Source organism: Hippoglossus hippoglossus, chromosome 15, assembly GCF_009819705.1.
Source record: "Hippoglossus hippoglossus isolate fHipHip1 chromosome 15, fHipHip1.pri, whole genome shotgun sequence".
In the NCBI taxonomy this organism is placed as follows: domain Eukaryota; kingdom Metazoa; phylum Chordata; class Actinopteri; order Pleuronectiformes; family Pleuronectidae; genus Hippoglossus; species Hippoglossus hippoglossus.
The window spans coordinates 19,935,973-19,960,495 of NC_047165.1; the positions used below are offsets into that span (position 1 = coordinate 19,935,973).

The 24,523-nt window shown below is 44.2% G+C and overlaps 1 protein-coding gene and 1 long non-coding RNA gene across 2 annotated transcripts in view; one reads left to right on the plus strand and one right to left on the minus strand.

The window, feature by feature from the left end:
- The window catches only part of LOC117775498 (adhesion G protein-coupled receptor A3), a 181,334-nt gene that overhangs the window by 43,121 nt on the left and 113,690 nt on the right, over positions 1 to 24,523 (minus strand). The window contains exons 13-14 of the mRNA XM_034608698.1: positions 17,670 to 17,880; positions 16,990 to 17,198 (exon numbers count right to left, since the gene is read on the minus strand). Of these exons, the coding sequence (XP_034464589.1) occupies positions 16,990 to 17,198; positions 17,670 to 17,880 (420 nt within the window). The remainder of the gene's footprint in view (positions 1 to 16,989; positions 17,199 to 17,669; positions 17,881 to 24,523) is intronic.
- LOC117775499 lies at positions 595 to 22,793 on the plus strand. Its single transcript, XR_004616279.1, has 3 exons — positions 595 to 607; positions 15,307 to 15,316; positions 22,547 to 22,793. It is a non-coding gene; the product is annotated as an uncharacterized LOC117775499 (long non-coding RNA).

Sequence of the window (24,523 nt, forward strand, 5' to 3'; positions counted from 1 at the left end):
TTTATTTTTGCATAATACTTAAAAAAATGACAGCCCATTCCCAATAATTGAGCAGTCTTGCTTTTCCATCATAAAAAACGTGTGAGTCTGTGTTCAATTAAAGACACCAGCTTTTAGAGGGCATGCTTACTAGACTTTCATTTTAGAGAAGTTAATTAAAGAATTACCTTTTTTTAGCTACTGCTGATACAATCTGTCATTTCAAGAGACAAAGAGCGACAGTTGAAAATCAGAAACGTTTTCCTGATAGTGGTGTGTTACAAAAAAAAAAAAATACAATACATGATAGAAGATATTTGTTAGTTTGGAGTTTAATCCAGGTATTTTTTCAACCTGGAATCAAATCCAAAAAGACACCAGCTATTGGAACTCAACCACCAAGTTTCGTAAGATTCAAGCTACAGCCCTGCTCCACCGCACTTGTGAGAGAAACCTCCCATCTGCTGAGTCTGAGAACATGAATCAATCAAAATAAATGTGAGAGAAGATTACAGTAAAATGTAGAGCAAAGAGACGGCAATGAGACAAACCACTTGAGCAGGGTTAGTCTTCTTTGTTATAAAGTGAATACATGAGCAAATCTGAAACGCTGCTCTGTTCTCTCATCGTCTTTGCATGTGTGTGTGTGTGGGTCTCAGAGAGAGAGAGAGAGAGATGGTCGGTAGGTGTTGTCTGAGAGGGGTGACTCATCCCTTCCAATCGCGACACACTACAGAATGCTCAATGGCTGTGGCTCTGTGTGTTCAGATGCGCACGCACATGCACACACTCACTCACATTCATGGGCACAGACTCAGAAGCGCACGCACGAGAGCACATGCCAGGAACACCTCAGCCTTTTTACACACACTGCTCACGCTCTGTCCTCGGCTGCCTGAGATGGCACGCTGCTCGGCACACAGAGTGGGAGCATACATTAGGCCGGTCCACACTCCGTTGTACCGAAACATGGCTTTTTTCTCCCGTAACAATGGATCAGAATAGGGCAGCGCCCCCACAGGTTCTGCTCTGTTAACACTAAGGGATGGTGCGGCGGAGAGGACGCACTGCAAACCCCCGGCCACTGCGAGTAACACAATGCAAGCCGCCTCTGTAACGGAACGCATTGCTCTCCGGCAATGGAGGTCTCAGCTGGTGAATGAGCTTACGTTGGCCTGTGTGGTGCTTAACGACGCCGAGCTGGTGCGTTTATAGAGCTCTAACACACACATCTGTTGCTGTCCACCATTTTCATGTCCTCCATACAAACCTATAACAGCCCCTCTGGTGTTGGCAGACGACATAAAAAGCAGCTGTGTAATGTTGGGCATTTGATAGCTCTGTTTTCATCCATAGAAACCACATAGTTAACAGGGCTTTTTGGAATAGAAAGCATGTCTGCAGGAGAGGGGGTCTTGCCACTGGCTCCCTGAAAAGCAACAAATAAACATTAACGGCCCAGTCATGATGGTGTTTTCAGGGCTGTCAGGGAGTGCAACCAGTGCTGGACTGTTGCTGCCATGTTCTCCAAGTGTGGCGGCATTTAGCCCCCTGTGACAGCAGTGCTGAGAAACAAGGAGGGTTGGGAGATGCTCTGGAATGAATGCAGCCAACCATGCAAAGAATAAATGCATGGAGAATATGTTACGTGGTGCGTCTAATAGAAAGCAGCTTGTGGCAGGGACAACAATGAAAAGCAGCAACAGGGGAGATAAGGAGACGACGAGTGACATAGCATTATGTCGACAAATACAGTGGCGACAGACGGAGAGAGAGAAGTAATGTTTAGCCCAGGAAGTCTCTTCCTTGATCCCATCCCCCAATCGCAATGCAATTTTCCTCCATTTTTGATTACAGATTGGACGCCTTGATCTCAGCCCAGCTCCATTTTCCATCTGACAGTTGTGCTATCTGTGCCATTTAGACCTAAGTGGACGCTCCATCTCCTTCACTGCTAATTTACATGCTCGCATCTCGTTAGAGCCATTTGTAAGGCGCGGCATCAGGGCAGGGGACCGAGGAGGGGATTTCAGCGCCCAGATTAGTTTTCACCTCTGATCGCAGAGCACATCGCTCACCCGCGTGGAATGGGATTTTGACTAGGAGATTTTTGAGGGAGCTTTGAAGTAAAAGCGGGGAGACAGAATGGTTGTACAACGGTTGTGTAATTCACTCCAACATGCGTACCTCAGACATATCGTCACCCACTGACATTTTCTCTAACACGCATGGCAACAGAACGCATGAGCTCAAATGAAGATGGAAACACAGAGAAAACGCTGCCACTCAACAGAGCAGATAAACCCAAAGGGGGAAGGTTTTCCTTTGAAAAGACACACTAATGCCATCCATCAAGCTAACATCGCTGTGTTCGGCAGCACCGAGAAGCTTTAGTGGATTGCTTGGAGGAGCCAGGCTTCCTCGCTGCCTCACCAGACCAGGAGCAAACTGAAGAGCTGATAGTGGATCTGTCATGGACTAGTGCAGAGCCAGTTCTAAACCTGCCTGTTTGGAATGGGCTGTTCTCTTGCCCTGTGTCCTGTGTCAGAATGATTCCTTGTCATTAGTGAGTCCTCCTCAAACAGTACTGTCACTTTTGTATTGTTTATGTGCTGGAACGTTGTGTGCAGAGCTTTTCATAAAAGATAATTGATTTCTCTCATTATTTCGGAAATCCGTCAGATTTGTCAGATGTAGACATGTGTCCAAATCGTACCAAACTCTGGACATTAAGTTCACATATACTACGTGTGAAGTTGATAAGATGAATGGTTCATCAAAAAGACAGAGGTTTCAGAAATTAGTAGGTAGATACTTTCCATAGACTTACTAAATGGGGATTCGTTTTTTCAGATTTGACATTTCTGATTATACTATTCCATTATATTTAGATTCTTTGGTTTTAGTGTTACATTTTTCTGTTCCTTATTAAGAGCCATTTTTCTTGTACACACAGCTGCCCAAGGAGGGGGATTTCTCTTTGAAGACTCTCCTGAGGATTCTTACTTTTTTTCTTTAAGTGCGGAGGATGTTTGAGGAGTTATTCTTTGTTGCCGCCTTGGGCTTGTTAGGCACTGTGAGCCACTGTGTGCGATACTGGGCTTTGCAAATAAATTTGAGTTAAGTTGACTTTTAACACCTTTTCGGAGTTTTCGTCTTTCTAAACCCTTCGACTGGTTGCATCCACCAAGCACTGTCGAGAGCCAATTCATTGCCCAGAGTGGCAGCTACAGTCCTGCTGATTTGTGTCATCCCTGTTTGAGAAAGGTCCAAGCGGCAAAAATATTCAGTTCCAAGTGTCCTTCAATGACACGGCTGCCACCAGTCCACGTAGTTCCCTTTGTCAACAAATCACTTGAAAAGTCCAAAGCCAATAATGTGCCGTCTCTCAATACTTTCCCACTTCTCTGCCCTGTCAGTAGCAGTCACCCCAACGCCCAGTCGACTCTAATTGGGGCATAAATCTTTAGAAACTTCTCACAAATTGACCAGCTGGGAATTGTAGTTTTTAACAAACATCGCTGAAACAGAAATAAATGATGCATTTTTTGGGTACTATTTTCAGCTGTGGATTAATGCAAACCAAGGAGTATTTTGTGCAGCAGGACTGTGGAGGATCAACTCAAATAGACTACAACGCCCACATTTATGAAACAAAGGAATATGGGAATCAGCGCAACAATGTGACGAACAATGGGCGTCGTATTGGGGAGAGAGTGGGACTGACTCCCCCGGGCCCCTATTGGGCAGGTGAGACAAGTTTGAGCTTTAGAAGAAGTGCTGAGTAAAAGTTATTACAGCAAGCATCTTACACTGAGGTGTTGCAGATCTCGCTATAAAGACAGTTCAACTTTGGAATGATTTTAGCCTCTTTCCCAGAGAGCTAGCACAACATGTTTGGTATCAACGGATTTGTTAAGATTCACATGACACGACTGGCTTTACGCCGGCTTAAATACTGAGCCCCCAGCAGCCTTCAAAAGACAGAAATGTTAATGCCAGATGATCCACCATCATTTCACGAGGGTTAAAATTAGGTCAAGTAAAACCGAGAACCGAGGAGCAGAGTAATTCCAATTTTAAGATCATGGTGATCAATGAGGCAGAGTCTAATTAAAATGAAACATGTGGTTCTATTTTTTTCGCTTTTAGTTGGTTAAACTATGTTAGCCACAAGCTGCAGCTTAATTAAAACAAGATCATTTATTTTGAAGTGAAACTAACTCACAGTTTTTTCCAATCACTGCAAGATTGGTCATCTAATTATTAACATACACTTATAAATATTTTTTTCCCGAGAGCTTTCTAAAGATTTGATCAATTTGCTTTTGAACTATTGAACCATTATGTAGTAATATATAATTATGGAAAGTGTACAGACCAACTTGTTAAGGCTAGTGGTTACTGTAAAGCTGAGTCTTTTTGTATCTGCACATTCAATTTTACTCTAGTTAAACATTGTATCTATTATGCAGTATAGTACGCATTTTCTGGACTAGAGAAAAGACTATAGCTTCAGAAATGATAAATAACTAAAGATGAATAAACTAATGATGTGATACTTGATATCACACATTAGTTGTAATCAAAAAGAGGGTTGAAATGTGGTAAGATTTCACACTTAAGCACATATTATTATTACTCACTTAGGTATTACTTCATACTGTGCTATGAACAGTTCATTGTTAACCACCATAATAACTACCACAGATTCATGTGTTCTGTTGTTGGCTTATTTAGTTATAAAAATGCGCATATGCGATTTGGATCAGGAGAGGAAGCCCACAAAAACTGATTTATCTATTGGGCTCAGAATTTTGTGCTACACACCAGTGACTAACTGATGTGTTTTTAATAGTTTTGAGACACCAGTGGAGCTCGGTGGCACAGAGGAATAAGCTATAGACATACAGTAGCATCAGGCTTCGGCTACACAGGCCATACTTCAGAATCAGAATCAGAAATACTTTAATGATCTCCCCACAGATGATTAAAGCAACACACAGTTTGGAAATAAATACGTACAAATATTTAAATACACATTAGGTGAATAGACAAAAAAATGTAGAGACGGGTGCAAAGTCTCGTAGCTGAGTAGAAGATGTCACATGCAGTTGCTGGGTTAACAGATTATTGGATTTAAACCTCCGAGATAGAAGTCCTGGGTATCTAAATGGACATAGCCCCACTTAGAGTCCTGCATCGGTTGGGTAACCTCGCAAAAAAGTTGTGCAATGGGTAAAAAATTGATTTATATAAATTCCCGGGCAACAATTAAAATGATCTTGGCAGGTAGGATTTCAGGAGAAATCTGAAATTGAAACGGTTATGCAGCATTTTTTACATCTAAATCACCTTATATGAAACCTAGTTTAACCAATTTTATTGTGAAAGCCTATGGCATCCCCCAACCTCCCTTCCGCTCAGATAAGCATCACTACAGACACTCAACTGAGCTAGTACATTAAAATGGATCACATGAGGTCAAAAATAACCAGTGGTGAGCACACTCTCAGTGGCTTTACTGCTTGTAAAAAGTTCCAACAAGTATAAGCTTTTGATAGTCGCAAGCCAGACATTGACTTCTGCTCCGACAATTCTAAGATACTTTGCAACAACTACACCACCAAAACGGAAAGACAAGGAGGCCATAACCGATTTTGTGTTTGTGATCGTACATGTAGCATTTATTTAATCACGGCTAAAGAGTCGGGTCGCAGGTCATATGTGTCCGCGAAGGTCAAGTTTGACATGAAGATAAAGAAGGGTGACGGGACAGGTCCAGTACGGAGCTTTGCAGGTGCGGGTTTGCGCAAATGACCCCGTGCAGGACTCTGGCCTGGTGGGGGATTTAATAATAATAATAATAATAATAATACATTTATTTGTATAGCACTTATATAAACAAGGTTACAAAGTGCTTCACAAAAATCCATGGCAAAAAGATGAATGAACTAAAATAAATGGTATTCAATTCAGTTCAATTTTAAGCGCCAAATCATAAACATTATAAGGTCAAGACCTTCAAATTCATAGAGAAACCCAACAGTTCCCACAATGAGCAAGCACTTTGGTGTTTGTCAGTTTGTAGGGGAATGAGGGGGGGATGCCAGCCCCTTTAAACCAAAATGACAACAAAAAAACCTCCTTATTAACCTGCCAATCCCGTCTCAGCCATTCCCCCCATCCCCTATGAGAGAGAGGGCTGCATGTGCAGGTGAGCACCCTATAGTTAGTGACCACCCCCCTGGTCAAAATGAACAAATCACCCACTGCCCACAGAGGACAGGTTAAAGACTGGGCTGCAGACAGAGTCGTTTTCCTGTCTGCCTGAACCGACCGAAAGCTGTCGATGGTGGCGATGAGATACAGAGTATCTTCCTGCAGCCAAGTCTCTGTTTTACACATAACACTCCACTCACTGAAGTCCCTCTGAATCCCTCCACTAGCTCATCCATCTTACTGTCCAGTGATCTAACGTCGCACATTTATCTCTTAATAGGATCAGTTCATTGTTGGCTGAGATCTTTGCATGGGATTTGTAAACTGAAGGGGAAAATATTAATATCCTTATCCTTGCATGTGTTTTTTCCTACTTCTTGGTGCGTCCTATCAGAGACAAGACGGAGCATGTTTGAACTGCTCCGTCTATGGAATTGTCTGTCCTTGATATCATCAGGTGGTCTTGTAGTTCATGATTGAAAAAGCGAAAAATGGAAAAAGAAATGTGAATAATTGGCAAGGTTGGGTCTAATCTGACAAATCCTTGGCAGCCTCATTGTATCCAAACAGGAGAATACATTCATGCATGAAAACGTAAAAGTAAATGTTAATAACAAATCCTAAAAAAAGTCCAAAATCTGAAGGGCTCTTCATGGACCTTGTCAAAAGACACGCCGCCTCATCTGTCATGTTATCATTCCCTCTTCAAATCACATAAGTCCCATTTTCTTCTGTCCTTATCTTCCTCTTTGGAGTGCAGAGGGGGGCTGCTCCCTAATTACAAGCCTAGCAACCAGCAGCAGCCTCACATGCGTACAGCAGATTCAAAAAATGAAATAACCGGAGGTCACGGCTACCGTCTCCTCATACATTGAGTGGAACGCACTTAAACAAAGCGATGAGGGCACGAGGTCAAACGTCAGAGGTCCGGGTGATCGTGTTGGGTGGTGGTGGAAAAGGCCATGATGTATAATAAAGCATTTGCAAGAGTAACATTGTTCAAGTCTATTATGAAAACGGCCGTGGCCTTTAACCCTTGGCCTTTTCTGATTTAGTGGTGCTTTACTTTTGCTTATCAGGTCTGTGCAGCGGTGGAATTAGTGAAAAATGGAGTCACAGAGGGGGGCATTGTGGGAGCTGCCGTCTTGGCTCACAGCAGAGGTGGACATCCAGCCAAACATCCAGTCGGCCACGGGGCTGGATCACTTTCTACACGGCCCTATTAGAGCAAAAAAAACAAGCTTTTATATGTGTTTGTCTAGACTGCCCTTGCATCGTGCAAATGAGGCGCTGTCCGGTTCAGTTAAATGCAACGCGCAGATACAACAGCAACCCAAATGAAAGCCAGTGACAGAAACTCAAAACACACAGAGAGGGTGCTTACACGGCATGCCCTCATTTCTACCAGGCTGTCTCCGGGGGTTCGGAGAGGGTCGCACTCTCCACTAGGGAACAGCTGGTGAGAGAGAGGGAGTAGGGGGTGTGGGAACAATTGAATGTCAACAGTTTCAAATCTGATATCATCATGTGAAAGGACAATTTTTTCTTTACTTATTAACTGTTGTGTGGAGACTGACTGTGTGTGCCGGCTGTGTTCAAACACATGAATCATGTATGTCAGATGTTTCATTTCAATCATTTGTTTCAATCACAGACTGTGCAGCAGATTCCACATAATAGTGCCGTAAGAAACAATTTTCATCTCATTCATGTGCTCCTTTCTCACTAATTGTTCGGGGGAAATCATCAGCATCAACAATTGTGCCAAAAACCAACATGAAAATAAAATCAAAATACAACTGCATCATTATCTTCCATAAAGTCTGCTCTTCAGCAAAGAACGGTTCCACATCTCAATCGAGCCTCTCTATTTAAACCACAGCAGTTTTGGCTGCCAATTAATCAGTGACTGCACATAAACAACATCAAAACTGTGAGACCAGCGAATAGCTCATTACCTTACTTTCCACACATACGTACTCTGTGCACACACATTAAGCGCAACAATCCCTTCTGCTGTGAGCAGCACCATTATAATCTTTCATACACTTAGCTGAGGAGCATACGTAATTTGAATAACAATAGGTTAAAGCAATGCAATTTGTATCCAGGCTGAAAGAGGGATACACACTGAATTAAAAATAGAGCGGCCAAGACTGGAGTGTTAGCGAGGAGGGCCGATAGTAAGTATTGGCTTACTCCAGCAATGCCAGGGTAAAACTGTTGATGTGTGAGATAAATGGTGGTGTGCGAGCTCGGAACTCATTAGTCAGGGAGGAAACAATCTGCATCACATGTCAGGTTAGTGGCCAGCAGCAGCAGCAGCAGCTCTGGGAGTGCAGGGGGTGGGGGGGGGTGGCTGCTGGATGAGCCAGACCTTTCCCTTTTCACACCAAAGCAAGTCCACAGTCAGCAACGCTGAGAGGAAAGAATCAGAGCAGCAGCAACAGAGAAAGAGAGAGTCTGCAGTGGCGGTGGTGGCTTCAGCGAGCACACACCGCCTCCCTCACACTCACCAGCCCCTGTGTGCTAAAGTAATCATGCCTGACATCAAATCTAAGTTAATGCTTACAAATGGAACATGAGCGCATGTATTAAATATTAACCTGAGCTAAACCTCAACTCGTGTGCGGTGAGCGCGGCACAAAACTCAGCGTAACTGGTTAAGTCAGCGGCGGGTGAGGAGGCTGCCCGGCTGCCTCCTCACCGACGGAGGTGGATTAGTGCTCGTCTGTCAGCTGCCACATGGGGACAAGTGCAAGTGGGATACAGGGTGAGAGGTAGCTGATGATAAGTGGGCTGAAACAGTTTAAGCCACATTAATTGTGACCAGGTTTAACACAACACACACACACGTCACAGATCATTCATATTGTGTAATATTTGTGCTTACATTTAGTTACATGTGTGGTCATGGTTGGTTCCCAGACTAGGGGTCAGGACCTCCCGGCGAGTCATGAGACACTGAGCGGAGGGGTTGAAAGATGATTGATGTAATTTAGCCGTAACTGTATCTCATTTTAAAACAAAACGTTTCTGTTTCTCCCAAACTGACCCCTTTGGCAGATTAGCAACAGCATCAATTGCAGTTTGCAGGACGACAGGAAACACTGCAACATGGGCAGTGATTTTGCAAACAAGCTCAATAAATATCCTTGTATGGAAAATGGGGGTTGCAAATCTCTGGTACTTTTATTTTGGAGGTCAGGGGTTGAAAGGTTTGGGAATTCCTGGTCTACATCATCCAAGGAGAATCTTATTTCACATTTAAAGGCTCGTTAAAAAAGTTAAGGTTGTACCACATTCAACCAAAACGGTGAAAGTAAAATTGTAATTAAAAGGAGTGGTTCAACATTTCGGGATGAGCATGCCGCCTAATCTTGCCAAGTATAGGGTTAGATTGGCTTAGTATGAAGCCTGGAAACAAGAGTAAAGCTAGCCTGGCTCTGTACAAAGGTGACAAAGCCCACCCACCCGCACCCCTAAAGCTCACTACTAATTAAGATGTTCCATCCCGTTTGTTTAATCTCTACTATAAACCAAAGTGTAAGATGTTGTGGTTTTATAGGAGGTTACGTGCCAGACTATTTTTTGGCTGCGATCAGTGACTTCTTGGAATCTGGCGTTACAGAGATGTTGCCAATTAGCTGCTCTTGGCCAAGAAAGAGCCTGGCACATAACCCGCCTTAAAAATCACAAATTCGCTCTTCTCTTTTGTAGCGGCCTAAACGACTGAGATGTGATGTGTTAATTAATCTGTTTTCAGACATGACCTGTGGGTAAAATCTGGAGAATTGGCTACAGAGTTTACCCAGAGTTTGCCTTTCACACATGCACAACGCAGCGGGAGGTTTTCTGCACAGACGCTTTCACAACAGCAACAAATCCTTCGCGTTATTCAGGCGAGGGTTGGAGCAGCCGGCTGCAGCAGGCAGAGGCAGGAAGTGACGTGTTAACTCCGCTGCAGAGATCACGTGATTTTCTTTTCAACACACAGACAACGATGTCAGCTCTTATCACCACACGCTGTCTTGACATCTTCGCCTGCGTCTTCTACGTGTGTGTCACCACTTTTTATTTTTATTTCATTTTTGCATCTGTCGGGTGTTAGAAATGTCATCAACCCCCCCGCCCTCGCTGGCGGTGAATCAAGGTACAGAGGAACTGTTGAGTTCAGTGCATGTCTGAAAGCAGCTTTAGTGGATTTCAGATGTGCTAAAGGCAGATTAGACTTTTACACACAGCCTAGTTGTTACCCTACGTTTTTGGACTTTATACCAAGCTAAGCTAACTCATGCTGGATATATTTTTTCACCTGTCAGACATGCGAATGGTATTAACTTACTACTCGTGATAAGACTGATGAGGAAACAAAAATATGTATTTCCAAAAAATGTTGACCTACTGCTTGAGGCAGAATAGTTTTTATTTTCTGCTTCTCTTTCTGCAGGAGAATCTATAAGATGTATAAGATATACTTTATCTAAACAATTCATGCTCATTATAAATATATTCTTGAACATATCAGTACTGCATAGACAGCAATGCTTCCTCCAGGGGCTGCAAGTCTTCTACATGGGAGTCGCTCTCCGGAGGTTAAGAGGCACATACTGCATGGTGCTTGCTGCTCTAACACAAACCTCCCTTTTTTAATCCACAATCATCTAACACACGACTGGGAGGCATCAGCCCTCCTCCCCCTGATATCACAGCCTGTCATCACCCCTTCCCTCTTCCCCTCCCACTACAATGCATATCAACAGAAAATACCAACGCTGTGAGGCGCGGTTGCATATCTAAACAGGTCATCGCCATTATCACTGTAAATCCCTTCATCTCCGCAAACACAGCAGAGCTCATTTAGTATGAAAATGTCTCCGAGATAGAAACGTCCGTGCAGGGCGTGAGGGGAGAGTTAACCCTGCTGCCGCTGGAGCCTGTTTGTGGGCAAACAATGAAACTGGCGTGTTGCCTCATTATGTCCGCCTTGAGCACCGATGTGGACAAACGACTAATGAGGACACAGCACCCTGAGAACGCAACATGCTAAAAATTAGACACACAAAAAATACAACACTCTTCGACAGAGGATTTGAAAGTTGCCGGGGGGGGGTTATTGCCAATTAGCAACACGTGTCCTGCATCACATACAGTACGTGTGTCGTAACCATAATTGCAATGAAAGAAAAAGTGAATTGAATTTGACTAACAGAGGATGTTTTTTTTAATGTAATCAAAATCAATTGGCATCAATGAGGCTGAAGCACAAAAACACATTCTAGTTTTCATCCTTCAATTGCTCAAAGTTACTAGCATTTAAAAGATGATGACAGTGTTTCGTGTAGCAATAAACATAATGGGATGCCTAAAAAAAAATCAGAGCGAGGCTGATTTATTGTTTGTGAAATGCAGCCTGGTTACTTCTCTGTTCTCACACTGGTTTAGAGAGCAGACGGATGGATTCTCACAGCTGCTCTATAGGTATTCAGTTTGTTCTATATGGGAGACAATAGCCTGTGGTCAGTTCCAGCAGCCGGTAGTAATGCTACACTGGTTTCGAGCCAAATTTGATTCAAGTATCAAGATGGGAGCCTGTAGTTTGGCGTGGCTCAAGACAGGGGTGAGTGAGAACGGTTGTTTGTCTCTACGGTGGCCCTGTGATGCGCTGGCGACTTGTCAAGAGTGTATCCCACCTCTAGCCCCTATGTTAGCTGGCGTTAGCTCCAGCCCCCGCAAAACTCAAAGGAGAAGTGGTCAAGATAATGGATGTATTTGTTGGAGTCTGATGCAGTGAACGATTTTAACTGCACAAATTGCTCTCCTCAATGATGATGAATGCCACCTGTTCATAAGACGGTACAAGTTCAAGCGATGTGATCATTAGTCTTAATCAGCGGTTCCCAAATGCTTTATGAGGCTTGTTTTGTTGCAGCCAAAAAGTAGTTCATGACTGTAATGGAAGGCAGATTCCCTTGCACGTAGGCTTACATTGTCATGTACGGCAGGCACTGTGGGTTTTACAGAATTTATAATAAACTGTAGAAATTATATGATGATAAAAATATTTCACATTCGATCTTGTTTAAACTCAAAGCTCATGCAGAATAAGGAGCAGCAATCCTTCAGTCAAATTAAGTCTTTTCACATGTGGACAAACAACTAACTCAAACCACGCGTGAGTTTCCCTTGTACCTAATCTGAGTTTAAATGAAGATTTCACAAATTCTCGTAAATCGCATAAGATTAAATCAATCAAAAATAAAGAGTGTTTCTTGAATGAAGTCAGATGATCCTGTTTTCACTAGTGTTGAATGAGCACGTTGTGTGTGGCCACTGATGCAGTAATGACATGACTGAAATATATCAATATTAATAATGTTGTTGGACAACACAGACTCTCCCAGTGGGGAAAAGTAACTCCAGCCAGGAGGCTGATGTTCTCTACTACATTTATTTTACAGCTTTAGTAGTTAACTCTTTAGATTAACACCTTGCAAAATGCTAGAGATTGTTAGAGATTAAACCAGTGGGTCTTAAGACTTTTGGACTTGGGACCTTAAAGCCACTTGTCATGTTTGAAGTAACATTTTATTTGTATAGCCCATACTCACAAATCACAGTTTGCGTCATTGGGCTGAATAATCTGTACAAAGTGGGACATCCTCTCTCCTTAACCCTTGATAAGGTTGAGGAAAAACCACTGCAACGTAGGCGAGAGGCACATTCTCTTCCAGGATGGACAGAAGTGCAATAGATGTCAAATATCGAGCCTATGAGTTGATAGTAGTTCCATGAAAATAGGTTTACCTCATGAACTTGTGAAATTGATTTATTTAAATAACTGTTAGAGGCCTAAGTGGGTGAAAAACATCATTTTCTACAAAATGAAGCTAAGATTAAAAAATAGGATTGCAAATGTTGCTTTAAAAACTTCAATTTGTATTCTGTCCCTCTCCCATTATCTTGAGATCTATGAAATGATGCACTGGAGGAGCTCAATCCCCAAATTGGGAACCACAGGGGTGAAATACAGATCTGAATGAAATGTTTTGATGAAATGCAACAGCCACTGCTGCTTATGAATTGATGCATCAGTATATTTCTGCAGATAAACTACTTTTGTTACATACAGCATTTTGCTAAATAATAGCATCACAGTTTTACTTTTACTTGAATAAAAAACAAATGGGAGATTAGGCAGTAGTGTATTTGTACATTGCTATTACTTAATTCAACACTGGATTATTCAGACTCTCATCTTCTCCCTTCATCCTTATCCTCCTTTCTCATGTAAACAAAAGCATTAACATCCATCCACAATCACATCCACACACTGTGAGACTTCACCATGTTAACCAATAGGTCACCTGTTCCACTGTGATACACAGCCTGACTACAGCAGCCTCCTGTTCCCAGGTTTCCACTGTGCCCCACACATTCATTATATGCTGCACAGTGTATGGGAATACATTTCTGAACAGCTCTTCCCTTATTGGACTGTGGCCTTGGGCCTTTGTTTTGATTGGATACTTACAAAAGCCAGCCACCCCTCCGCGCCCGTGTCTCTCGTTCTAAAGGTCTGCTCCTGCATATTAAACAGTGTGGAGCGTTGCAGCAATCAAAAGCAGGGACTCCTTCCTTCATCTATTATCACTTCAATGAAACAAGATAAATAAATAAATAAAATTAGCTATACCTCTGAGATGGGTACAGGGGGGTTAAAAGGGGGATGGGGGGTGTCAATGTGTGGTAGACGGACGATGAGGCTGCATTGCTGTAAACGAGTGAGTCAGCCCTTCCTTCTGAGAGACACAGGTCTGCTGGAGGAAGAATGGTGGTGGGGGGAGGGGGGGTGATGCATGGGAACTGTCCCTAGTGCTGAAAATCTGGAACGACTGCTTCAAGTTCAGTTCAGTGCAGGTGGAAGAAAAATCCCATACAGAGCTGTCGTACTCTACCTGGTCCACAGCGGAAACATGCACTATCACTAGGGTTAGTTTTTATTTTTTTTAAACTCCACAGCAGGGGGGGGGGGGTTAATGATATATGCTCAAACAAAAGCTTTTAGAGGCAGCTGAGGTTCCATCCACACAGGTTCTGTCCCAAGTCACGTATTTGCATTCTGATCACATGAAGCCAGAGGAGGGTGATTCCCTCACTGTGCAATTCTTTTTGAGTCAAGTCAGAAAGATTGTCATTAAAGCACTTGTTGTATCCCAAACCCCTGGGACGTGTTGGGTTGTCGTGCTATTTGTACACCAATCATCTCTATTCACATGCACACACAAATGTGCACCCCCCCACACACACACACAATCACTTGTGTCTCAGACTTCAGAGGACATTGAATTGACTTACACTGATGTCGTGGAGACTTACTCTAACCTTAACCAGTTAATACTTGCCTAACTACTACCCTTACCATAACATTAACCAAACCCAGACCTACGCTTAACCAACATTAACCTAATCTTAAACTAAAGCTCACCTTAAAACATTTCACCTTGAAATAGTATGATTTACATTATGGGTACTTGCTTTATGTCCCCATAAGGAAGAGTTGCCATCATGTGACCGTGTCAAACGATTTAATACGTGAGAAATACGTGGATCGTGGATCACACACACACACACACACACACACACACACACACACACACTAGCCCAATAAGAATTGCATGTACAAGTATGGATCAACAGGAATGGGATAGTGAATTGTGCCTTTCAGGCATTTAAACCCCCCCACCCCACACCCACTACTCGCGGAATTCTTTGAAACGATTTTGTTGCATAAGTCATCTGTCAAGCTTTGTGAGTAACCCTCTGCCAGTTTGCTCAACATCACAAACGCACCATGAGATGAGGATTCGTACGCTGTACATTGCAGACAGCTGATCTAACAAGGACCTCAGCCGTATCATTTAGAGGCAAAGGAAGGTGATACAGCTATATTATGTGCTGATGCAACTGCAGGGAACACTACTTCACACCCAGTGAATGCGAACACTGCCACCCGAGCAGCAGCTGAAGCGTGTATACAAGGGCTCTGGTCAGACAGACTTTGCAACTTGTTACCCTGATGTTCCCTACAGAACCCCGAAGCAGGGGGCTTAACGTCATCTCAGGGCTTTTTCCCCCATGAGATACAAGTCACAGCTTCACTGACGGATGTGCACACTTTGGAAACACTGTAAATTAAAAAACGGTCAACTTGCTGTCAACCTGTAATAGGCAATTCCACTCAGTTTGACGTGAACATATTATGCAACAGGTCCAGTACTTCCCAAAGCTACCTATAGGCTATAAGGGTCATTGTTGCACGATACAGTATTTCAGATGAGGCCACCAGGAGAATGATGTCACAAGTCCGTAAATAAAAGGTCCTTTTCTCGGGCACTGCAGAGACCAGGCGGGTGTGGTGACTGCATTAGCAAACGCGCAATCCTCCGCGCAAACGCTCGCCTCGTCAGACCCCTCAGTAACGTGGACATCCCCTGCAACAGCTTCCCACCGCCGCTACATCTACCTTCTACTCATCGGACGTGTCTCGAAGTTGAAATCATTCATCACGCTGCCGGGAAATGTGGCGAATTTGCCGATCTTTTCTCTCTCCCCTCCCCGGCAGCCTCGAGCCCCATTGACGGCGCGCCTCCCCGCAGCCCCGGCGCTTGACAGGAAAATACATGCACAATGACAATCTGACATCTGCTCCCCATCCGACGGCAGCTTAGTATTCTCCACGGACACCCCACTCTCACCCTCTGAGCACCCCGTGCCTTTTTTTACGCGTCGCTTTCCCCCTCATACCCCACTCGTTCTCATTCCTATGCGGCTTTCCTCTCCCCCCTCTCCCAGATCCACCTCAGCTCCACACACACACGAACAACAACGGAATTGAAGAGCGGCTTCATAAAATATGCAGGTGCAAAAAAAAAAAAAAGGGAGAAAAAAGACTCGGAAAGCACCGACATCTGAAGCACAAACACTTTTCCATGCTCTGCCGAGAAACTGACCTCCCAGTCTAACGAGTCCCACTCTTCGGTAAACATCCGGAGGATTTCTTTTCATCCAAAAAAATAAAAAGCGGACCAGGCGCAGCGGCTCTATGGAGCGACCGGGCGATGCGATGCCATTGCGCGTTCGGTGCGATCCTCATGAAATCAATTTGCGTCGTCGGTGGAAGGCATCTCGGCTGCGTCGAGACCAAGTTGAGCGACAACAGAAGAGCGACGCTATGTGTTACAGTCCAACATGGGTTTTTTTTTTTTTTTTTTTTCCTGGCTCGGTGCTGGTGATGGTTGCAACCAATTAGCACACCACTTGCGCTCGGAGGCGAACAGCTCGTGACACGGCGCTCCTTCTCCTTCTCCTTCTCCTCAGCATCGCTTCTATTTCAGCTGCTGTGCTGGGAAAAAAAAAGAGGTGGCAGACTATACAACACGCGCAACTTCTCGTTTTCCAGGATACAGTGGGGGGGGGGAATCTAGCGCAGCGCAGAGCCCACTCCAAAGCCAATAAATCCCCGCAGCACGTTTGACAAATCCCATCCCTGTGCTGAAGGGGCAACAATAAAAGGAAGCTTTTAAAGGTCCCCGCATGAAGTGCTTCATTAAACACGTGACTCCATTTATTCCATGGCGGTAAAAAGATGCATTTGATCCATTATAGGGCCCTAAGCAGTGGAGGGCACGCTATATGCGTGCGTGTGTGTGCGTGTGTGTGCGCGTGTGTGTGCGTGTGCGCGCGTGAGGGGGCATGGATGTGCAACACAGCAGACTGTATACTCACCATCAGCACTGCAAAGTTATTATGGTGGGTGCAATGAATGGTGGTCGTGTTGCCCCCGGAGCCTGTTATGTGGCAGCCCTCTGCCCTCCAGCCGCCGTGTCCATCCAGCAGGTCAAAATCCCAGTAAGCCGCGGTGGGGTCTACACCCAGTGCGAAGTGCCTGAGAGCGATGGTAACGGAGTGCACGGCGCTCCCGAGGCTGCACCCATCTGCGAGGGGAAAGCAACACATGCACTTGAAAAGAAAGCAAGTGCAAAGTCGGTACAAGTGCTGTGTGGACATGCACGGTGCACGGTGCACGGGCGCGCACGTCTGCATGCACAAACTCCTGCAAGCACAACGCGCGCACACACACACACACAGGCTCAGGTGTCTGTCTCACTGTTGTTGACAGACCGCCGTGTGAAGTAGATCAACTTTAGAGTCAAATAAACATGAAGAGCGTTTTATTTCCACTGTGGACATTCATGAAACGGTCGCATTCATTGTAATTAATGATCATAGTTTGGATTTATTTTTGCGCACATGAGGCGGTGGAGCGTGTGCGTTAACATGTTGCGCAGAACACACTGGTACACTCTGTGTGTGTGTGTGCGTGTGCGTGTATGTAAGCATGCAGTCCGAGCAGCGCAGCGTTGACATCACAGGCACGATGATGATAAAAATGGATTTCCTCTTACCTAATTTGGTGAAAGCAACTGGTGTTGAAACGCTCCTACGCTTCCCATCGTCGGCGAGATTCGACGAATTCCCCGTGCAAGGGAAGAGTTTCCCATTGCGAAACACAATGAACTGCAGCCTGCAAGTGGAGTTATCAACAGATTGCAGCGCAGAGGAGGGGATAGGCGTACCAGCCAGCGGTAAATGGATTGAGGCGACTGCCACTGAGTTCTGCGGATGGAACAAAAAAAAAAAAAAACAGGAGAGAGGAAAATAAAAATTAAATAATGTCTCCGAGATGCGCAGGGGGAAGGAGAAAAAAAGACAACAAACTCCCGTAGAAAAGACAGACAATTTGCTCCCCAGGAGTGGAGGCGACCATACACACACCACAAGTGACCAAGGGAATGAGAATCACGTTTGAAGCGCTCTAGTGCGCCTATTTGGTCAGGCTCCCTGCCGCAGAGGTGGAAATGGTTCTTACCATTTCAGGTTGAGGGCACATCAACACTGCAGCTTGATTTAAAGAGACAACCAGTCTGACTTTATCTTCTTTTTTACCACCATTGAACTCCCCAGAAAAAGAAACATCCCTGGTAAGATTTTGGGGGAAAAAATAAAACATAGCAGTGCTCAGAGAGAAAAGCCACGTTTTGAGTCCAAGTGAATCCTGATCCTGTAAAGTAGTTTTTTACTGCTGTAACTCCAAAGTCCAACAATCCCTGTGTGCAGCCAAAAATCCCTCCAGAGTTGCATTCAAGTTCCACAATCCCTCTCATCTCTTATGACCTGCAGCTAAAAACCTTTTTACATGCTGAACAAATAACATCTCAGCGGTCTGAAGTGTCAGCCTGTCCTGTCCCATGAAAAATCTCTGCTATAGAGTCAGGATCCAGCCCTTTTGGAGCTACACATGGTAACAGCTGCAGGAACTTTTGGCACAGCTCAGGGTTTTCAGTGAACCGACGCCCCTGGCGGACAGAAATGTTGCTCGAGGGTGTGTGTGGACTCGCTTCCCTTCCGGGACAGGCGGCACTCAGCCCTGCAGGAAAGATCAAGTTTAATCATAAAGATGCTTCCACACTGACAACGTCAGCGAATAAGTCCTACATACTCAACCCCATGCATCCTATCAGCTGATGTAACTGTGCAGGCTGGTATGTGTTCAATATTTCATACATCAAAAAAGAAAAGGAACTATACAGTGTAGGTTTAAAAGAAAGGACTTTTACACACAGTTATTATTTATTCAGACAAGTGCACATCTTGTGACCAGTGAGAGTACGGAACACAAAACTGACTAGCATCCTCTTTTTGTGATTACACAGAAACCGTTCTTTCAAAAAAAACATTATAGCTGAGATTATTAATACATTGCTGCGGAGGCTGATGACAATATGCATTCATATTAAAAGAAGATGGTCAGATTACCGACGGGGTTAACTTTCCACATGAAGTCACTTCTGTTTCGTTTTCAATCACGTCACCCTCCAGTGTGAGGGGATCAGCACTTTGAGCCAGAGGGGGAGGGAAACTTCCTGCCCAAGATGAATGTGGATGCCCATAAAGTGCCCTTACAGCTAATGGCGAGCTGCTTAGTCAGACGTTCAGCCCAATCAATGTCCAGGAGAACCATGGCCAAATTTCTTAATCAAGCTAAACTAGAGCTCATTTGTCCGTTGCTGCAGTGTTGTGATGTGTCTTACATGTGGCTCTCCCGATGCTGACGGGCTTTGTGGCCCCTCACAATGAAGAGTCTGGTTGTTTTGGTGCTCCTGGTCCTTCTATTATCCTGGAAAATAATTCCATGAAGGTGACAAAGAGCAACAGTGTGCTTAAGCACATTTCCTCTACATTACGGCCTCTGTGTGCGGAGAGCCAGAGGTGATTCAACAGCATGGGGTTTGTTGGCTATTAGTTTCTGTATTGACTCGCTCTCGAAAGGCTATTGATTTTGATCCTGCAGTGTGTGGATGTGAACGGCGAGGAAGATAGACAGAGGAGCCTTGCCTTGAAATTTATGTTGCATCATTTCCTTTCTCTGAGCAGCTTAAGCTCGGCAGTCTGTTTCCAAGACGTCACAGGATACAGACATCAGAGGTAGAGGCGAGAGAGGATTGGAGTCTGACAATGACAATCGAGAGGGTTAAACACGACTCCAGCACGCTTGTGGAGGGGTCCCATCGCGCACGGCGAGCATGGACGTCATGTGACCCGCATCCCCGGGGGGATACGTTTTCAAAGCGTACATCTCACAAAAAGAAATCTTATCTCTTATACTTGTCTCTTCATCTCTTTCTACATCTATTATCCTCTTTTATGTGGCGTATCAAAGGGATTAACAGCCCAGAGGGTGTGCTGAAAGCCACGGAGTGTGCAAGGTCCCGTTCTCAGCTACAATCTATGTTCCTCCTGAGCAACCTAAACAGCTACATTTCCTCAACCCCAACACCAACTGGGACCTCACACTTCAGAGTTGATTTAGCTGGATGTACCTCAGCCGTCTGACCTTCCTCCAAGCCCCTCCCTTCCTAACAGGGCAGCATGCTGTAGCCTTAGTAACCGTAATCACACACTCCCCTCGGTCTCTCGCTCCAGCCCGGTGATCATTCTCCTTTTCCCTTTCCCCCCCCCTCTCTCCACTTCTTCCTTTCCTTACAGAGGGCATCCAGGTGAAAGTCAGCAGTCACCTCCTATTTCAAGCTGCTCCCTCTCGTCCACCTCCCTCCCTCCGCCTTCCTCCACCTGCTCCTTGATGCACAGCCTCGCTCGATAGGACCACAAAACTGCAAAACAGCCTGCAGGGCAAAACACAACAGCAGCGTTTGACCCGCGGCATCTACCAAATCACAATGAAAAGCATGGATCTTTGATTTTACAGGGGGGGGGTCACTGCTGAATGTGTTTAGACAAAGGTGTGCAATTTAAGAGAGACAGCAAGTGTGTTTTTTTTTAATTGTATAATCCAACATTAGCAGAAGCTACAGCTCTGTGCCTTTGTAGATCTATCGGTTGGGAGAGGTGCATTTCTATATTTTGAGCAGGCAGCGACTTGGAAATTAACTATAAATGAAATGAATTTAGCTCAGAGGGCATCTCGATGAGCTCAGCCCGAGCCCGAGAAGAACTGCTGACAAACATGATGGGAGATTTGCATACATTTTCCTTTTTTGTATCACTGGCAGTCCCTGTCAGCGCAGACGTGGTCAAAGACACAATGACCATGACGAATAGGTAGACGTCAGGCCACTTCAGGGGGGTTGTTTTTACCCGGGATGTTTTCCAGTCTGAAAATAAATCACTCTGCTCGGAAGTAGCGTCTAGCAAGGCCTCTGCTGGAGCTGCTTTCCAGGTTTGAATGTAATTGTATTGCCTGATATAAAAATACAAACAAAGCAAACAAACAGTTCCACGAATGCGAAACAGCCACGGCTGCGGATTAAAAGGCGCATTCCTCTTGAGCATTGTTATGTTGTAGTATTGTTAGCCTTACTTATCGGGAGAAATTAAAAACAGTCCCTGCACGGTTGCCATGCCAACCCACGTCTGTTTCCTCCAGACTGGCTGTGGGGGGGGGGGGGGGTACATTTGAGCAGATTTGAGGCAGGAAATCAGGCTCTTTTGAGAGGCAGCGCTGCGCTTCAGCTGTCAGCTGCACTCTCCTCAGTCAGCTCTGACTCAAAGTGTCACATCACAGGGCTGAGTCTTCACAAAAACACTCGAGAGGCCGCAACAGATGGACAGCATTGTGTGATTAAAAAGGCATTGTGGGTTAGACATTAATGAATTCATTGTGTGTAAAAGCATAACTAATATATTAGCTGCAGGGCGATTGATAATGAGCCAAAAGGAGCCCAGTGTTTTTGAGACAGAACAGATCCTGGAGGGGGAACTCACATTTTCAGCATTAATTGATACAAATACAATACATGACTCGGTCGACAAGACCTCATTGGACATTTACAGCTTCCTCCATTAAGAGAAATGTCTTGGAGGAATTTGTCTCATCAGCCTCCTGATGCCACGTCAATGCCACATGGACATGCTGATTGTTAGTGAAGGCAAAGACGATGGTGACTCAGTGCACGATGTCTCCTGAAAGGACACGTTTTACTGCAGTACTGTTATAATAAGAAACTATTTGGGCACACAAAGAAAAATACAAATTTCCAATCCTCTGAGTCATCTCCCATTCATTATTAACAACTCAGTTCACCCAAATCAAAAAGGAACATATTCATAACTTACTGTATCAAACTGTGCACTAGGGATGGGCATAATTAATCGACGATCGATTAATTGATCATTAAGAATTTCGTCGATGACATTATTTTTTCATCGATAAAACGAATGCATGTTCTGTTGCGTAGTGCGAGTCTTGAAGGAATGCAATGGATTTCGCTATGTGGCAGCAATTAAACATTTTACCACACGGGGCAATGTTTGAAAAAAACGCCACAGGCCTACTCAGTTACCTGCGAGTTTCCGTGTATTTCAAAAGTAAACATGAAGAGGTCACGGCGAAGTGTAGCGTGGGACCATTTTGATTTAAAAAATGACTTAGTTCACTGCCAACACTGCGAAGCTGTGTATAAGTACACCTCGGCCACGACTCAAATGATGTACCACTTGAACAACGCACATCCGACCCTGGTTCGTGGCGGTGCATCCTGCTCTCGGTCTCAACCTAGCATCAACTCAGTGTTAGCACGGAGGAGCTGCGATGCACAACGAGCAGAGAAAATTACCCAACGGATCTGCAAGTTCATCGAGATGGATATGCTACCCTTAAGTATTGTTGAGGGCGAAGGTTTTCGACAACTGATAAACTTATTGGAACCGGCATATCACATTCCGTCACGACGGGAGCTTCTAGCTGTCGGCTCCGCTGCTTAAGAGTACAGCAGCGCATATTTTCAAGTGTAACCATTGAACGGATCCCGTTTAACTGCCACAAGAGTTGTTCATCTTGTAATAAAGATCTCAATGAGGAAACACGCTGTGTTTTTTCTATTTTCACTGCATTTTAATATAGCCTATAAATAGTGAATTTTAATATAAAAATATTAATGATTAATCGAAAATCGATCGTTAATTCTCCCGACGATCGATTAAGACATTTTAATCGAATGCCCATCCCTACTGTGCACAGTCTCTGCTTTGTGTGCAGAGATTTAAGATAGCCACAAATGAAACCTGAGATGCTGCTGCTGTAGTGAATTCATCCCCAGTGACAGGAACACATGATGGGGAGCATCGTTATATTCTGCCACAATCCAGTTTGAATATTTAAAAAAAAAAGAAAGAAAATCCTTTGGTTTAATTACATATTACCTCTTGTACACCAAAATGAGGTAGATTAGGCAGGTTTTCCTTCCCAATAACCAGTATGGAGTAGAGATTATAGAGTTAGTCTTTCTGTTTTGTGCATCATGTTTGACGTCACAAATGCGGCAAAAACTGAGCCGCTCTCTCACCTCGCTGTCTTGCCAAATCCGCGCATTCACCCTGACAGTCGTGTTTTCATCAGTGTCGATCTGAGCCAGAGCTGATTAAAACCCATGTCTACTAGAGAGTCATTTGACCAACGATTAAATCCATTCCCATTGCAGACAAAAGCCAGATACTAGTGGGTGTTAGTGTGTTTTCTGACCAGTGGAAAAGGGGCTTATGTGAAAACTGGTTAGGTAACAGTGAGTTGTTGAGAATAAACCATGGTTATGGTTAGGCAGCTAAAACACTTGGTGATATTTAGCATAGATGTATTCCTGAGGGATAACAGACCATACAAAGACAAGTTGAAAGAGTATAGGTTCCACATTTGCAGTTGTTTTTTTCAGTGTTCATCTCTAAGCCATTCTGAGCTTTTGTTGGTCTGATTAACAATGGGGATGTAATCTTCCTGTAGCACAGCCAAGGAGAGTAGCTACATTCATGACAAAATAGTGAAAGGAAAAAACAGAGGCAAGCTCTGAATGGGATGGATGCAGCCGTATAGGTGCTTGGATTCCTAACTCTAAGAGTTAATGGCAGTCGTTGGTTGCATTTTAGTCTCATCTCGCACCTCAGAATCCACACAGCCAGATGCATCATATGGGATCGGTTGGCATTGTGCCTTTTTTCCCCACAACAACTTTTTTTCTTGCATCATTTCATTCACTTTGTGATAGGAGCAAAGTGGGCTACACATATAACAGGAGACCAATCACAGCTCTTGCAACCTTCATATTCCATCTCTGTGTCTGCTGATGTGTAGTTAAGTTTCTGAGGAGGCACACGTCATAGCCTGCAGCGTATCTGCAGCTACATGTTTAAGCTCCATAGCTGTGCTGTAATGCCTTAAAGCAGAACTGTAAATCTGCTCATACTGTTACTACTTCTACTGTCTCCATGTCAACTGAAACATGACTTCAGGGAAAAGATGGGATGGATATAAATAAATACTTTATTGATCCTGAGGGAAATTTAGGAAAAAAACCATCCCCAACAGAAGATGGTAGATAAAAGAAGCAACCCCCTGATGTAGCATCGCCTGTCAGACTCATGATGCAGCAAGAGGTATTGTGTTTTTGGCCTTGTGAAGACACAGCGCCTATATTGCCCACAATGCAACTTGAGTAGTAGATTCTGGAGTGTCATGCTAGTAACAGCTCTATACGATGTTGCCTTAGTTGATATCACTTAAAGCAGATTCTATTTTCTAACTATAATAGAAGTACCCAAGACTGTAAACAGACCTTGATGTGTACAAGTGATGAACTTTACCTTTTGACTCAACATCAGTGGGAAAAATACATGAAACAAAAATAGCAATTGACTCTTATGATCATCTTATGTGTATTAGGTTGGCAGCAGATACAGTAAACCAAACCAA